Here is an 18220-nt window from a genome sequence, read left to right as displayed (position 1 = left end):
GTCCAAGCAAGTTGGACTTTATTTTTTTTTTTTGGACTTTTACATATATTCATGGCATGGATTCCTTGCCAACACGTATATTAAGCAAATGTGTGGACTCTGCAGAAGTTGCACTGTCAACACTGTAATTCTATAACAAGTTGAGACGTAATCCTCTTTGAGATATTACAGTGAATTTTAAGTTAACTGCATGTGATCAGTTTTCTCCCTGTTTTACTACAGTGCAGGCTCATTTCCCTTGACTACTAAACTTGCGGGCTTCCTTTCTCCTCCTTCACTCTTAGTTAACATGTGTTCAGGGACAACACATTATTTTTTCCCTAAGAAAAACCTTACAAAGATAACTCTCTTGGAGCTAAAAAAAATGAACAATTATCACACAAGGCTAATAATGTTAACGATTTTTTCCTACCAAGGTTTTCCTCCATCGGTGATAGATAAAGGGCATTTTAATACAATTTCCTGGCCCTTACAAAACAGTATCTATCCAAGGACTTAAGCGATAAGATGCTACTTTCTTCTTTTTATCAATTATAGAGAATACTTGACTATAAATGGTTAAATCACATACCCAGGCAAATCCTTAGAAAATTATTAGAACCGAAATAAAAGGTGCCTCTGATTAAAGTGGTAACATTCATAACAATAAATGATCAATACTCAATGCTTATTATATGCCAGGCACTGTTCTGAGAGTTCAATATGGAATAGGTCACATTACCCTCAAACAACCCTGTAAAGTAAGGCTGCTAGGAAAACACAGGATACCTAGTTAAATGTGAATTTCAGATAAACAGCAAATAATTTTTTAGCATAAAGGATGTTTCATGCAATATTTGGGCATCCTGTAGTTTGGTTTGCTACATCTGGCAACTGTTCTATAAAGCTATAAAGTTATAAAAACCTTACTACCTCGATTTTATAGATAAAGAAAGTGAGATTCAAAGAGGTTAAGCAACTTGTCCATGGTTACACAGTAATCATGGAGTAGTCAGGATTTGAATCCAGGCTGTACGATCAAAGAGGCTACACCCCTAATCATGGTACATATTGCATTCCCGCCATGTGCATTTAAGCCAGCACATGGATCTGAGATCTCCCCATGGAGGTTGGGTGTACAGACTTGTGATCAGCAGCTAGTTTCCACACTGTTTCTCTATGATACAAGAAAAATAAATCTTCCCCAATTCTGAAAAGCTATTCTTGGCAGAAAGAGCAGGAAACTGTCCTGTTCTTGTTCTCTCTCATAAACAGAGTTATCAGAGTTATCACACAGTCTTTTAAAACAGGTTTTTCAAAGCGTGTCCCACGGAATGCTAGTATGATGAGTTATTAACAGGAGTTGCTTCGTAAAAAACGGGTTTCAATAGGCAAATCAGTCTTGGGAACAGAATGAGGGTTAAACTGTATTTCAGGTCTCTGAAGGGCAGGGCTTCCTAGTCTTTAATATTCTGATATATGCTATGACTTTAAAAGAAAGGATTTAGTAGTGAACTGTATTTCCTAGACTTTGACCAAAGAATCCACCTCCTTCTTTTTCCAGTGTCCCCTAGAAAACTCTTAGAGAATCATTATTTTTAACTTTTTGGAGAGAAAATAATAAGCATGGTGAGTATGGGAGGTCAAGGGAGAACTCTCTTGGTTGCCTTTTTCAGGAGGGACCTGAGTTTAGTGACCACCAGGATTAGAAGTGGAAGTTCCAGGCAACTAGAACATCCTTGCCCTGAGGCTGGAACAATGACTGTGTGGAAGAGCAGGGGCTCTGTGGCTAAGCATGTTTAGCAAGCGTGTAAGGTAATAACATCGAGGTGGGCAGGGCCAGAACAGGTAGGATGCTATAACATGCCAAATCTCCTTACTCGATGGAGAAGGATCATTCATAGGGGTACCAAATCGTGGTTCTTTTTTTAAAAAGTTACCTATGATCTAAAAGGTTGAAGTAAATGTGATGTGGTGAGGAAAACAGTGGGTAGCATTCACAAAAAGTAGAGATCTGGATGGCTCATTCAATCTCTTTCAACCTGTCTCCTTCTTTGTTCAGGATAGGGCCAGCCTAGTCTCAGGGAGCTGTGAGAATGGAAGGGGGGACGGGGGAGGGGGCTGTAGGTGTGTAGATTGTACAAAACCATGGGAGGTTGCACAGACATAAAGGGTTGTTCTCCTGGATATCTTCCTATTGCAATTATCACTGATACTGCAAAATAGTCCTACTGCTGACCCTATATTTTTAGGTTTCTAAAGGATTTCATGGCATATGCTGGACCGAGAACAGAGGTTACAAATTTGGCAGAGCAACAGTTAAGAAGTTTGCCTTAAAATAGACTTACAGGAGCACCTAGGCACAGTCCAGAGGCTCCAGCCTAAACTCTAGGAGCTCAAGAAGGCCATGCGTGCACTTGAGAGCACTCACTGATATGTGCATGTGCACATGGTTTTGTACAAAATTAATATGTATGGATTTCCAGACTCTGGTGGGAGGTGGGGGTCTGGGGATAGGGGGCAGGTGGTTTATTAATTGTCTCTGTTGGACACTCCTTCTGAAGAGCCCACAGCATGTTTGAACCACTACCTCAAAAACCCTTAAAATCTATTGAAATATAGGGGAGTACAATTATTCCTGACCTGTAGGGACAGACTAAGAAAGCCTGTTCAAGTCTATGATTATGGTCCAGGGCTCTGCTATTTAAAAAGCTCTCCTTTAAGAAGACTGCACTTCTTTTTCTGCACAGGCCATATTGTCATTTAGATGCATAATCGCAATTTTATTTTTTAAATAGTATTTGGAATTGTTTCTTACATCAAGGTTGTATTTTCCTTTAGTGTAACACCACCACCACCACCACCACCACCACCACCCCAACACACAGAGCTTCCAATCTTAGAGGAAAAGACTAGAGTTTATTAAGAAACCCCAGATCCCAGATCACCCAGTGATAGGATGTTGAGGTGTGTGCTTTAGCAGAGAGATGAGCCTCTTACACAGGTTAAGAAGGCTGGCATTGGAGGCACATAGTCTGTGTTTGGATCTCCGCTGTACCATGTACACCCTATGTGACCTTGAGGAGGTCACTTAACTAGGGCTGATTTACTTGTTTGTGAAATGAAGATAATAATCGTAAATCCTTTGTAAAACTGATGAATGGATTAAATTTTGACAAGCACTTAAAACAGTTTCTAGGACACAGCAAGCATTAAAAAAAACCTTATTGTGGTCACAGACTGGTAGGAAGCGTTGTAAATTATTTTACTAGTGTCTTTCATCTGACTTCCCTTTGGCTAACTCAGTTCTCACTCAGAAATATCAGTGAGGGTGACAGAGCAGGAGAGACTCCTAACTCTGGGAATCGAACAAGGGGTGGTGGAAGGGGAGGTAGGTGGGAGGTTGGAGTGACTGGGTGATGGGCACTGAGGAGAGCACTTGATGGGATGAGTACTGGGTGTTATGCTATAGGTTGGCACATTGAACTCCAATTTAAAAATATATACAAAAGAGAGAGAGAGAGAGAGAGAGAGATGATTTTGCCCCCTAGGGCACATTTGGCAGTGTCTGGAGAACTTTTTGGTTGTCACAATTAGGGATTGCTACTAGCATCTGGTGTGTAAAGGCCAGGCACGCTGCTAAACATTTTACAGTGAACAGGACAGCCCCTCACAAGGAATAATCCAGCCCAAAATGTCAATCGTGCTAAGGTTGAGAAACCCCGGAAACTAAACATGGTAGGATTTATAATTCACTAAAACCACACGATAATTTTAGTTACTCAGATCTAAGAAAGCATTTTTCACAATTACCTGGGATCTTAAAAGTCTAAAGTATGTTTAGATTATAGAAAGAAAACTAATGAGGGGCTCCTGGGTGGCTCAGTTGGTTAAGCATCTGCCTTTGGCTCAGGTCATGATCCCAGTTTCCCTGCTCAGTGGGGAGCCTGCTTCTCCCTCTCCCTCTGCTCTTCCCCCACCCAATTCATGTTTGCTCTTGCTCTCTCTCTCTCTCAAATAAATAAAATCTTTAAAAAAAAAAAAAAAAAAGAAAGAAAGAGCACTAATGATGAGCCTTGATAATTTCTGAGACTATGCAGCCTTTCTTCCAAACCATGAAGGGACCATTCACAACAATAGTTTCTTACCTAACCAAAATGATTTCTTAAGATCCACTATACCATGTTCTCTCTGTTTGCTGTAGCTTGAGATTTTAATTTCTCATCAGTTTAGGGATCCAAAAAATAAGTTTTCTTTATACACTAGAGATACAACCCAGGTCCTATAAGTCTCCCTAACTTTCTTGGAATCCTATCTGATAGATGGGATTTACAGCCTAAAATTTAAGTCTGTTCCATATTTTGTGTCTCCTGGAGCATCTTAGCTGGGTAATGTAAATGACAAGTGCAGGAAATCTCATAATGCAAGATGTTATGCAGCCCTCCTCTGTATTAAAAATGTTTGCTGCCAGGGACACCTGGGTAGCTCAGCGGTTGAACGTCTGCCTTTGGCTCAGGGTGTGATCCCAGAGTCCCAGGACTGAGTCCCATGTTGGGCTTCCTGCATGGAGCCTGCTTCTCCCTCTGCCTATCTCTCTGCCTCTCTCTCTCTCTCTCTCTCTCTCTCTCTCTGTCTCTCATGAATACATAAATAAAGTCTTTTAAAAAAATGTTTGCTGGCATCAGTATAGACTTCATCTTGGATTTCTTGAATATTTTCCATGTTTTATCTTTTGCTTGTAAAAGAACTGTGTATTTGGCTTGATATTTTATTCAGAAAGCATACTGGAGTTACAAAACACCAAGGTTTTGAAAGTCCAGACTACTCTCCCCAAAGAGGAAAATGTCCAATCAAAATAGCATGACATGCATACTAATCCAGAAATATGTTCTTAAAGTATTAAGAATTAGCTTTTCTAATCTCCCTAACCATAAGTCCTTTATCCCTCATTTCCTAAAAACTAATAAATCACTGGCTCAGGATGGTCATAAATTGTATGTGGCATTTAAGAGCTATTATTTTTGTCATATGTAAGAATTTTTACACCATTCATTAAGGAAGAATACTTCTCATCAGAGTCTATCTGCAATAAAATAATCTTGCTAAGCTTTGTGCTCCTTCTTGCCCCAATATACAAACCAGTCTCCATGTGTGGCTCACCTGCTTTCTGATAACTGACCATTACTTACACTACCTGAAACAGAGTGTTAGTGAGCTTAAAACGGTGGTTTTTTTTTTAAGATTTTTATTTTTTTATTTATTCATGAGAGACACAGAAAGAGAGGCAGAGACATAGGCAGAGGGAGAAGCAGGCTCCATGCAAGGAGACCGACATGGGACCCGATCCTGGGACTCCAGGATCATGCCCCAGGCCGAAGGCAGGCGCCAAACCCACTGAGCCACTCAGGGATCCCAAAACAGTAGTTTTTAACCTGATATTTACCTGAGGAGGTCTTTAAAATCCTGATGCCCTAGCCACATCCTAAGGTTGAGAACCAGCAGTTCGAAAGAAAATCTATTAGGATGAACTGAGGCAAAACACCAACGTGAACTTTGTAACATTACTGTCTCAATCTCTTTTCAGGTGTTTAGGCATGGAGATCGAAGTCCCATTGAGACCTTCCCAAATGATCCCATTAAGGAAGCTTCATGGCCACAAGGATTTGGCCAACTCACTCAGGTTGGTTGGATTTTCAGCTAAAGGTTGCTGATGAGTCTTATGGAAAACTATGTGGAGTTTGTAATACATTGAAACCATAGAACTATTTTAGTTACTCAGATTTGGGAGAGTTGTGTGTGTGTGTGTGTGTGTGTGTGTGTATCTAAAGTGTGCTTTGATTGTGGCAGGTGAAGCACTAATGGTTAACTTCAATAATTTCTGATCATAACCAAGTCACCCCTCATGACTAGTAATGGGAGGAAAATTGTATAAAATTGCCCATTTTGATCTTTTTTTGCCCTATTTGGCTTTATTAAAGCATAAGAACTGTGCATGGCAATAGACGAATACATGAGCTTAAAGATGCTGAAGAGAGCCAAGAGGTCCTTGGAAACTAGCTCTTGAGTTTCTCTGCTTCCACCTGAGGAAGTAGAAAACCACCTTGTAATCAATAAACTGGATCAGCAGGGTTAGGAAAACAGGATTCCTCTGGAAGTGCTGATACCAAATTTGATTTTTTTTTTTATCAGCGGAATACACTGGGATTGAACCTTCTTTTAAGTGGTCTTTTTTTTTTAAACATTTTTTAAAGATTTTATTTATTTATTCATGAGAGAGAGAGAGAGAGAGAGGCAGAGACACAGGCAGAGGGAGAAGCAGGCTCCATGCAGGGAGCCCGATGTGGGACTCAATCCCAGGCCTCTAGGATCTTGCCCTGGGCCGAAGGCAGGCGCTAAACCCCTGAGCCACCCAGGGATCCCCTTTTTAAGTGGTCTTAAACATAAGGAGCCCTAACTACTAAGAGCACAAAAGGAGAAGGGTTGGGTAGGGGAAATACAAAGGCATCTGTAATCACTGTTGCAGTGCCCCACTCCCTTCCCTTGTAAGAGTAGATGGCTCTTCTATTTGGAGCCACAAGGCCATGTGTATGGCTTCTGTCCCGACCAAAGCACTGTTTAATTACATTAAGAAAATGTCGTAGAATGTTTAGAGTTGACTATCTCTAAACATTTAACCAAACATTTAAACCAATAGGTCTCAGTCTGGGCTAAACATTGAAATTATATGGAGAGCTTTAAAAAATATTGATGTCTGGGAGGGCACATGATGTGATGAGCATAAGTGTTATATGTAACTGATGAATTATTAAAAACTACATCTGAAACTCATGATGTATTATATGTTGGCTAATTGAATTTAAATTTTAAAAAATAGGAAGGTTCTTACTTAATTCATATAGAGTGTGGCCCAGACATTGGGATTTTCAGAAATTCCTTAGCTGATCAGTTGACTCTGAATGTGCAGCCAAGTCTGAGAACCACTTCTCTAACTCGACCACAGTGTTTCATAGAGGAGAAATCCCACAGAGGCTATTTGAGGTCAGCATCTTTTGACCCCCTGATCAGAGCTCCTCTCAGCATAACATACTCAGCTTCTGGCTCCTTAAAAGAGGGAACAGTAATAAAAACTCAGGGCTACTTCTTAATACCTGTGGCTACATGGAGACTCCTGTTCCCATGTTCTGCTTTTCCAGGAAGACTTTAAGATTCTTTCAGACTGTGGGGATCTGGATTCTCCTTCTGGGAGTCTTTTGACTAGCCATCAAATTTTCCTAGAGCAGTATTTTTCAAGCTTCCAAGTACAAATGTACCATTTGGAGACCTTGTTAAAATGCAGGTTCTATTATTCAAAGGAAATGAAAACATTAGTTCAAAGGATATCTGCAACCCCTTGTTCATTGCAGCATTACTTACAATAGCCAAGCTATGGAAACAACCTAAGTGCCCATCAACAAAAGAATGAATAAAGAAGTTGTGGTATTGACATATAATGAAATATTATAGCTATAAAAAATGTATAAAATCCTGCTGTTTGTGAAAACATGGGTAAACCTTAAGGACATTATGCTAAGTAATATAAGTCAGACAGAGAAAGACAAATACTGTATGATCTCAATTATATGTGGAATCAAAAAAATTTTTTTAACCAAACTCATAGGAAAAGGGATCAGATTTTTGGTTACCAAGGCAGGGGGTAGGGAGAAGAAGATTGGGGAAAAGGCAGTCAAAAGTACAAACTTCCAGTTACAAGGTAAATAAGTACTAGGGATTTAATGTACAGCATAATGACTACGAATAAAACAGCTCTATGATACATATGAAAGTTGCTGTGAGAATAAATCTCAAGAGTTCTCATCACAAGGAAAAACAATTTGGGTTTTTTTTCTTTCTCTTTTTATTGTATCTCTATGAAAGGACAGATGCTAACTAAATTCATAATTTATCATTTCACAATATATGTAAACCAAATTGCATGCTGTATACCTTAAACTTATACAGTGATGTATGTCAATTATATATCAATAAAACTTGAGGAATAAAGAAAAAAATGCAGATTCTAATTCAGCAGGTCTGACATGGGCCTAAGAGTCTTCATTTCTAACAAACTCCAAGGTGACACCAGTGGTGCTGGTACCTGGCCACTCCTGGAAGTAGCAAGGTTCTAGAGCTCAAATTCCAGCCCTTGGCCTGGTACTTCCAATCTATATAATGAAAGGGTGATAGCTTTCTAGGTCAGTAGTTCTCAAAGTGTGATCCCTAGATGAGCAACATCACCATTACTTGAAAATTTGTCAGAAATGTAAGTTCTCTGGCCCTCCCCACTGAACCAGAAACTCTGGGCTTCAATTCTGGGAACCTTTGGTTTAACAAATCCTCCAGGTGATTCTGTGCATGCTGACATTTGAAAACCACTGCTCTATAGAAGATGATTCTTTCGTCAAAATTCAGCTATAAGTTAGTACAACAAATTAGGCCCAAAGTACCTACTTCTTTAACTACCCATGTCATCCAGGAAACTAGCAAAGCTCAAAGTACACATTACTCTTTTCCTACCTCCTTCCCCATCCTAGAAGGGTGGTGATGATCATGGGAGCCAGGAGTACAAGCAAATGAATGAGTGGGACCAAGCAGAAGCTCTAGTGACCACATCCTCTCTGACTCCTGAAGCTCTAGTAAAATTTTAGATTAAAGACAGACTTGAATGCAGTGTTTCTCAAGCATGACACTCTACTACATGGATCTGAATCACACAACACACTTATTAAAATGCAGATTCCAGGGCCACTCTGGGGTCTAACAAGCAGGAAATCTCTGAGGGAAATGCTGAGGCATCTTCATTTCAACAAGCACCCCTGGATAATTTTTCTTCTGATGCTTGAGGATCACTGAACTAAAGCAACATTCCTCAATAATTACTATCCATCAGAATCTTAGTAAGCTTGTTAAAAAGAGGTTCCTGAGCTCCACTCCCCAAAGGTTCTGGCTTCATAGATCAAGATGGGTCTCAAGAATTCGATTTCTTACATACTTCCAAGAAATGCTAATACTGCTGATCCCCAGACCACACTTTGGGTAACAGGCTCTCGTTTTTCATGAACAAGGCATAAATTAACTGTGCAGATAAAAATTATCACACCCCGAAAGTGATTGAAAGGTGAAAGTGATCTTCAGATTAACCAAGTCCAACCTCTTATTAGATGGTTGAGTTTCTTCACCAACTCTCCACCATGTGGTCAACCAGCTCTCCTGAACGTTCTACCAACAAAGATGAGCAAGTAATGTTCCACACTAGAGATGAACCATTTACTTAAATTAGATCAATCACTAGTTATTAACTGTGCTCTATGTTAGGTGCTAAAGAAGGTGAATAAGTTTTCTCAAGGAGTCATGGTTAAAGATTACAACCCTTTTTTCTTGTTTGCATTTACAATTATGTTGTTATTGTGGAACTATTAAAGTACACCATGGTTTGCTCTACGCATTCAGTAAGGAGAGATAAGATCATACATGAAGTGCACAGAATTCACTTTCGCTGATTTTTGCTTTTATTTGTTCCTGTAGCTGGGCATGGAGCAGCATTATGAACTTGGACAGTATATAAAGAAAAGATATGGGAAATTTTTGAATGAGTCCTACAAACGTGAACAGGCAAGTTGGGGAGCCAAGAATGGGAACCTTTGTCCTTGAAAGAGTTTAGCATGATGTTGCATTTGTAAAAGTGCTTTGCCTATTTCCCAAGGGACTTACACGAGTCAGAGATCTTATTTACAAATGTACTCCTCTTTTTTTTTTTTTAAGATTTTATTTATTTATGAGAGAGAAAGAGTATAAGCGGAGGGGAGGGGCAGAGGGGGAGGAAGAAGCAGGCTCACTGCTGAGCAGAGAGCCTGACTTGCTGGATCCCAGGACTCTGCGATCACTCTCTGAGATGAAGGCAGACATGTAACCGACTGAGCCACCCAGGCACCCCAAATGTACTCCTCTTTATATGAATACTCTGTTCCTAAAAAATTTATGAATACTAAGTTGAAAATTTTATGGACACCTATGGCAAATACTTTGGCTTAGCAAGTAGCCACCACTTAAATGGTCTCTTTGTCAATTCAACTATTGACATACCAGGGTGGCATTCTCATAATACTCTCTCTTCTATAGTAGATATCATGATGCTTGCTACCAGATGTCTGCTAATGTTTTGGTGTGAGGGTCCTGGCCTTTCTCAGATGTGCTCTTCATTCCCCAGGGATAAACCCACAGTTCCAAGCAGTTAGAATCTCCTTTGATTTTCCTACTCTAGGTTTATATTCAAAGCACGGATGTTGATCGGACGTTGATGAGTGCTATGACAAACCTTGCAGGCCTGTTTCCTCCAGAGGGTATCAGCATCTGGAATCCCAGCCTACCCTGGCAGCCCATCCCAGTGCACACACTCTCTCTTTCTGAAGATCGGGTAAGTATTATGGAAAAGCCTGCACATCCCATTGGCCTAGGAGGAGGAAGGCAGGTTGCCCAGTACTTGTGGGTTTGGAGGTCTGGACACTGTTTGGTCTGTGCAATCTTAATCCTTTTCTAAATAAACATATGAAGGACAAAGTAGGACATAGAAAGCCCCAGGCAAGAGAGAGCAGGAACAGAATTTCAGTGTGGACCTTTATCATCCACATTGTTTTGCCACCCTTTCAGCAAATGGCAATATGAGGGCACCTGGGTGGTGCAGTTGATTAAGTGGCCAAATCTTGGTTTCAGCTCAGGTCATGATCTCCCAGTCATGGGATTGAGCCCCAAGTCAGCTCCACACTCCACACTCAGTGCCAAGTCAGCTTGAGTTTCTCCCTCCCTGTGCCTCTGCCCCTCTCCACCACATGCTTGCTTTCTCTCTCTCTCTCAAATAAATAATCTTTTTTTTAATGGCGATTTGCCCCCTCCACCTTCACATGTACATGCATGTGTGTGTGCGCGCACACACACACACACACACACACAGTCCCCCTTGTTCTACCTTCAATTCCTAGGCTTTTGGTGCCCCACATAGGGTTCTCCTCCCTCTAGAATATCCTAAGATCTATCTACAAAATACCCCTCCTCACATGAAAACCCCCATTCTGAGATAGGGGATTAAAGAAAGATTTGAGTACATAGTCAGTGACCAGCATTTTGATATATGTCATCATATTTACCTTTCATAACAACCTTGAATGGACAACATTATGTTCTCCTTTTATAGCCAGAGAAATATGTACTCAGAGAGATAAACAAAATAGGCCCAGTGCCACAAAGCTGGTAAGCATTATTACTGAGACCAGAACCAGACTTATCTCATTCCAGAGTAATTTCCTTCCCTGTAAACTAATAGTTCTCAAAGTTATTATATTAGAGTTACCTGAAAAAAATGTTTCAAATCCTGGCACCTAGGACACTCTATAACAAATCAGAATCTCTGAGGTTGGGATGCAGGCGTCAGTACTTTTAAAATAATCTCCCTAGATGATTCTAGTGGATAGCCAGGTGTGAGAACCAGTACTATAACCAAGTTGCCTAAAAGAGGCTAGTTGAGAGAAATTCTCAAATTTATTTGCACTGGGTAGGATGTACCAAAAGCTCTTTAACATTTTCAGAGGAATTGCTTTTGGTTTTAAATGGTATTAAATAAATCTAACTAATCTCCCAGGTGTGGAATTTAAGACTATATAAAGGAGGGGTGCCTGGGTGGCTCAGTCAGTTGGGTGTCAGACTCTTGATTTTGGTTCAGGTCATGATCTCAGGGTTGTGAGATCGAGCCCCGCTTTGGGCTCTGCACTGATCATGGATTCACTGGTCATGACTCCCCTACAGTCCCATTGTAAGTATGACTGGGTCATCTCTGTAGCTGAGGCTTAGCATGACTTCTGTACCCACACTGTTGCCCAGGGTCCCCTGGGGTAGGCTTCTATCCTCTTTTCCCTGCCAGTACACTTAGATATTTTATTTAACTGTTGCATTTGATGACATTAGAATCTTTCCCAAATACTTTGTAGAAACAGCCTGACCCTGTCAACCTCACTCTAGGTAAGTCTACTCCAACCACTTTTTCTGATGTTTCTGGAAAAAGCAAGATATATTCATACCTCTTTCTTTCCCAGAATCAAGGGAGAGGTATTATGATGATCCGTATTCTTAGGAGTTTGTGAATATTTTCTTCCAAAAAGAAAAAAAAATCACTTTGCCACAACCTTTTCTGCATTAGATAGACACTGTACAGCAGCACCAAATTTAGCCAATGTTGACCAAGGTAGATGTTTAACCCTTAGTCCTGAAAGATAGTATTTAATTTATGTAGTAAAGAGACTATAGGGGCTATTAGAAAACGAAAAGGGAGGGGAGCCTGAGGGGCTCAGTTGGTTAATCTGCCTTTGGCTCAGGTTGGGATTTCAGGGTCCTAAGATCAAGCCCCACGTTGGGCTCCTTGCTCATCAGAGAACCTGCTTCTCCCTCTACCTGTCACTCCCCCTGCTTCTGGCTTTCTCTCTCTCTGTCAAATAAATAAATAAAATATTTAAAAAGAGAAAAAGAGAAACAGGAGTGAGGGAGAAAGAAGAAAGAATTTATCAATACAAAGTTATTCCCAGGGCTGTGCTAAGTGCCATAGAGAAATATGAGGCTAAGTTTCTTCCCTAATTTATCATCCATTTGATGAAAACAGATTTGCATGTATGACCTGTGTAAACCACGATACAAAGTGGTGGGCCATGACGCAAGGGCCAGGTACGCTTGCTAGAGGAATGGACAAGAGGATGCCTGTGGTGCTCCCATAGGGTAGCCATTTGAGTCTTCACAGAGAGAGTGAGAGCTTGACACAGGCCTCAGAGAAAGGGATGGAAGGGAGAAGAAGGTGGCCCAAAAGCATGGCAGTGGGTGAATATACAGAGGGCTTGCCCTTCTGTGTTCAGAGTTCTTATTTAGGAGCAATGAAAATGTCTGACTAACTATGTTGGGCACAGACAGGAGACTCCCAAGTTAATAGCCAGGAGGAATCTTGAGGTGGAGAGGCAGTGTTGTAAGAAGGATTTAAAGCCAGGTAAATCCAGATTGGAGAGACAACTACCATTTCAGACACTTGACCTGAAGTCACCTCCCTACACTAGTGTCCTTTTCTGTGACATGGGAACAGCAGTTCCCTACTTAACTACTTCGTGACAATTTGTGAAAACCCAGTTAAGAAATGGAAGAGATTTTTGTGAATGGCAAAATGTTGGTCAGCTATTGAGGTGATTATCCCACTTATTTTCAGCCTCATGTGGGATGAGGAAACTAAAATCTAGGAAGGTCGAGTAATTCACTAAAACCTAGACCTTTAAATGAATAGTCCTGGGCCTTTCCCTCCGTAGTGCCATCCCTTCTGTGGAAAAATTGGAAAGCCACATAGGGCAATTGAGATGTCAAGCCGTGGACATCAAAGAAACCTGTGCACATTCGTTCTTCAGTACTGTGCATGTGTGATGAGTGGTGCTGTGAGGCATCTGTCTGACCATGGTTTGGAAGAAGAGGATACAAGAACCTCGGAGAATAACTGCTGAAAGCAATTCAGGAATGAGGAAATGGAGGTCTGAAATTAGAATAAGGCAAATGACACAGAATCGGGAAGCAACCTATTTTTAAAAAGGTTTCTGAGCAGCTGCTGATATGCCAGGCTTTGTTCTAGGCATTGACAACACAGCAATGGACAAGACAAACAAGATCCTGGCTGCCCTCATGTTGATATTTTATAGGAAATAGACAATAAAGAAGTAAAAAAAAAAAAAAGTAATAATCTCCAATGGCGATGAGTTCCCCAAAGGAAATAAAGCAAGGCAATGTGCTCATGGCTGGAGCAGAGTGGCTAGAAGAGCCTGGCAGGGGTCCCTGGGGACAAGGTCTCAGGCAGGGAACAGTCTGCAGAGCCCCTAAGCCTGTGAGGTCAGGGGACAACAAGGAGGCCCCAGTGTTGGTGCAGAAAAGTGAGGGGACAGTAGTAAGACAGGTGGGCAGGGATCTCTAGGGTTTACTGAGTTTGGATTTTATTCCAAGTGAAGATTATAAACTACAGAATGGCATGATCTGATGAATGCTTTAGAGAGATTTGTGTTTCTAAAAATAAAAGGAAAAGGATTAGGGTAGCTGTGGTGATACGGAGAATGAATTGTAAAGATGGAAAGAGTGGATGCCTACTGACCAAGTGGCTCTTACATCAGTTGAACACAGGTTATGATGGTTTAGACTGGAAGGGAACCATGAATATGAAGATGAAGAGTCTATTTTGAATTTTGGATTTTTTTGAAAGTAAACAAGCAAGGCTGATTAGTCTATGAAACAGGATGATAAATTTTACCTTTGGCCAAAGTAGACAGATTACGGAGGTAAAGTGGTTAAAAATGAAGCCGACTTCAGTTTTGTACATGTGAAACTTGAGGAAGAAGAGAAACAGCCAAGTAGTGATACCTACCAAGGGCTGGAAATACAAGACAAGACGCAAATGAAAAGTAAGAGCAACAAAATAAGCTGAGGATCACCAACCTACAGATTATAGTTAAGATTACAGAGGATTGTCAAGTTTAAACTCATCCCTTTGTCCTTATAATGGGTTTTAAAATACATTTTTCTATATATTTAGTATATGCGCTTATTTTGACCCCAACTTAAGTCAATGAATGGTTAATCCATCTCTTAAGATTCTTTCCAGAACCTCTCATTCATTTCTGTATACTCACGTTATGTTGGAGGGGGGTGGGTGGGATGCATTTACTCACATGTATGTTGGGGGGGTGGGATGCATTTACTCACGTGTATGTTGGGGGGGTGGGATGCATTTACTCACATGTATATTGGGGGGGTGGGATGCATTTGCACACACGTGTATCTCATGCTAGAAATGTAAGAGGTCCAGTAGAAAGTGAGATAATAGTTATATCAACATGGAAAACCAAGAAGTATGAATATTTACCAACAACACAGTCCTATTTAGGCAAGTTCATGAAAGGAAAAAACCTTCTCAGTTCTGGGTGCATATCCTACTATCTAAGACCTACATACAGACCATTTATCTCTTTTCCCTCAATTTTAGAGTTTCCGTTCAGCTCAAAACACATGTGTATCTTTTACTCAGGTCACTTTGCATCTAATGTGGTTTAAAATATGGCTGCAGCTTCTTTAGCAAAGTTCTTCTGACTAATAAAGAATTTATGATTTTTCTTTTGTCCTCAGTTACTGTACCTGCCTTTCCGGGACTGCCCCCGTTTTAAAGAACTTACAGAGGAGACTCTCAAATCAGAGGAATTCCAGAAGAGATTGCATCCTTACAAGGTTAAAAATCGTGTCATTTAGTGGTGTACAGGAGTGTGAGAGCCAAGACAAAGGATGAAGTTCCAGCTTCTTAAAAGTGTGGGAGAAATGTGTCTGCCAGTGGCTGGTGATAGCAATGGGTTAAAACGTTTAATAAGAGTCAGTCATCACTTTCTGATCCCCTTCCCTGTGTGGGGCCACAAGCCAGTAGAGAAGCCAGTCCCTTTCTAATCCTATACCTGTGTGCCAGAAGGAACCAGACAAAAGTGCATGGCTGGGTCAGAATAAATGCAAATCTAAAATAATTCTGCCTTAATGAGGCTAAGGGGCTAGGACCATTAATCTTATTCAAAGGATAAATATCAAGAATGCTGAAATTGAGAGACTGTAATGTAGCAATGTTCTCTCTGTCTGTGTATGTTTCAGGATTTTATAGAAACCTTGCCAACATTGACAGGATACCATACCCAGGACCTTTTTGGAATGTGGACTAAAGTCTATGACCCTTTATTTTGTGAGGTAAGAGAAAAAATATCAAAGATTAACTTGCAGTTGATTTTTATCATTTATGCCAATTTTGAAACAGATGAATACATTTTCTTTTACTTTTTTGGCAGATATATTAATTCTGCTTCCTCTGACATTGAAACATAATTCAAGACTTCTTTATATTAACTTGAAAATTCTGACTTTTTTCTCTCCATTATTTATGTTTTCACCCTTTAGCAAATTGCAGGCAAAATTGCTTTTTTCTATGGCTTGCCATTTACTTATTTCTCGGTCAGTCAGGAATGCTGGGCTCCTGTCATGGATTTTACTGAAAAAAGAAATGTTATATAGACAGACCAAAAAAACAAACAAACAAACAAACAGTACCTGATTTCTGGATATAGAAATAAGCAAGCCAACTTCAAGCCAGGGTGTTGAAATTGGTTTATTGGGCATCTCTTCTTTGCTATACACACATATGAAATAACCTCTGTAGCTAGATCAATTACCTACCATTGAGGTTTTCAAGGCTACAAAGTATTTTTCACTCACTATATACCATCTACTGGCCAAAAAGAGTGCTCTACAATCCTGTTTTCCCTACCAGGTTCACTGAATCCAAAGGCCAAATTCTCACCACCCATAAGACTTCTAACCACCTCTAATCTCGAGCTCATCATGAGGGTCTAAGGGTCATAGTAATTTAGTAACAAATGACACAATTTGCCCCCTTCCATGACAGAGTTCATTGACCTTCACATGACCTTCCTGATATTTTCACTCTATCATTAGCATCTGTTTCAAGGAAGACTAGCTAGCCTTATAAAAGACTCTTCAGAGCTGCCTGGCTGGCTCAGTCAGTTCAGCATGAGGCTTGGTTTGAGCTCAGGGTCATGAGGTCAAGTCCTAGGTTGGGCTCTGCCCTGGGCCTGGAACCTGTTTGGGATTCTCTCTCTCTCCCTCTCTTGCTGCTCCTCCCCCCACTCATGCTCTAGCATGTGCACACACTCTCTCTCTCAAATAAACAAATCTTTAAAAAAGAAAAAAGATTCTCCAGTAGAAATAAGAGCTCAGGGATCCGTGGGTGGCGCAGCGGTTCGGTGCCTGCCTTTGGCCCAGGGCGTGATCCTGGAGACCCAGGATCGAATCCCACGTCGGGCTCCCGGTGCATGGAGCCTGCTTCTCCCTCTGCCTATGTCTCTGCCTCTCTCTCTCTCTCTGTGTGACTATCATAAATAAATAAAAATTTTTTAAAAATCTTTAAAAAAAAAAAAGAAATAAGAGCTCACATTTTGCTTCAAATCTTGATTTTTTTTTTCTTCCTTACTACAGATTGATCTGAGCTGTTCCATGATATGGCCATGGTGCAGGTTTCCTTTTCACTTCTCTCCTACATATTTTCTCCCTAGGCACTCCACTTTGAGCTGTTTCAAGAACTCTCTCTCTCTCTCAATTCTGTCTTCGAATCTGAGGATTCTTTTTTTTTTTTTTAAGATTTTATTTATTTATTCATGAGAGACACAGAGAGAGAGGCAGAGACATAGGCAGAGGGCAAAGCAGGCTCCTCCTAGGAAGCCCGATGCAGGACTGGATCCCAGGACTCTGGATCATGACCTGAGCCAAAGGCAAGACACTCAACTGCTGAGGCACTCAGGTGTCCCAAATCTGGGGGATTCTTAATCAGTTGTCCATAGCAAGTAATAAATATTGGCACAAAGTCTATACCTGCCCTGCTGTACAGCTTATTCATCCATTTAACAAAATTCACCAAGAGCCTACTGTGTGTACAGTGCACTTTCCCCAGGAGTCAGTACACTGGAAGATGCTGGGAGTTGGAAGGTCTGGTACTGAAAGCTCCAGAAATATATTGCCTCTCCCAGCTGTCCTCTCAGGGCACTCATTCATCTTTGGCAGAAACATCATCTAACCCTGTCAGTGTCACCTTCCCTACAGGTTAATAGATTTCTAAACCTCTCCTAAAGGAATGAGGTACATTCTTGCCCTACCTCACCCTTCCTGCAAAATAGGAATCCCCCTTTGGACCCACACTGAAGCCAAAAGCTATGGACTTGGTAGGAAGGAGCAAATCAGTCTCTGTGAGTTTCCCTTCTGAAAAATCAATACCACTCCTTATCACAAAGTCAAGTTTTCCTAGAGAGAAATGGCTGGACAAGAAAGGCTAGACCCAGTAGATGCTGTGAGAGAAAGAGGACGAGAAAGTCAACAAATGAAAATACACATTTGCTTTCCTTTTTCTTTGCTACAGAGTGTTCACAATTTCACTTTACCCTCCTGGGCCACAGAGGACACCATGACTAAGTTGAAAGAATTATCAGAATTGTCCATCCTGTCCATCTATGGAATTCACAAGCAGAAAGAGAAATCTAGACTGCAAGGGGGTGAGTATATAAAAAAGTAAAAAGAATGCACTGGATTTGTGGTTGAAAGTAGACCCAGG

At 40.8% G+C, this 18220-nt stretch overlaps 1 protein-coding gene across 9 annotated transcripts in view; it reads left to right on the top strand.

The window, feature by feature from the left end:
• Positions 1 to 18220, top strand: part of ACP3 (acid phosphatase 3) — a 59314-nt gene that overhangs the window by 2320 nt on the left and 38774 nt on the right. For all 9 annotated transcript variants that reach the window (XR_012014924.1, XR_012014925.1, XR_012014923.1 and 6 more), the window contains exons 2-7: positions 5564 to 5659; positions 9541 to 9627; positions 10277 to 10429; positions 15196 to 15294; positions 15700 to 15792; positions 18029 to 18161. Coding sequence is in view for 4 of the 9 variants with exons in the window: in XM_072792767.1 (XP_072648868.1) it covers positions 5564 to 5659; positions 9541 to 9627; positions 10277 to 10429; positions 15196 to 15294; positions 15700 to 15792; positions 18029 to 18161 (661 nt within the window). In the remaining 5 variants the exon portion in view is untranslated. The remainder of the gene's footprint in view (positions 1 to 5563; positions 5660 to 9540; positions 9628 to 10276; positions 10430 to 15195; positions 15295 to 15699; positions 15793 to 18028; positions 18162 to 18220) is intronic.

This window comes from Canis lupus, chromosome 22 (assembly GCF_048164855.1).
Source record: "Canis lupus baileyi chromosome 22, mCanLup2.hap1, whole genome shotgun sequence".
Taxonomy (NCBI): Eukaryota; Metazoa; Chordata; class Mammalia; order Carnivora; family Canidae; genus Canis; species Canis lupus.
This window is presented reverse-complemented; position numbering and strand designations above follow the sequence as displayed.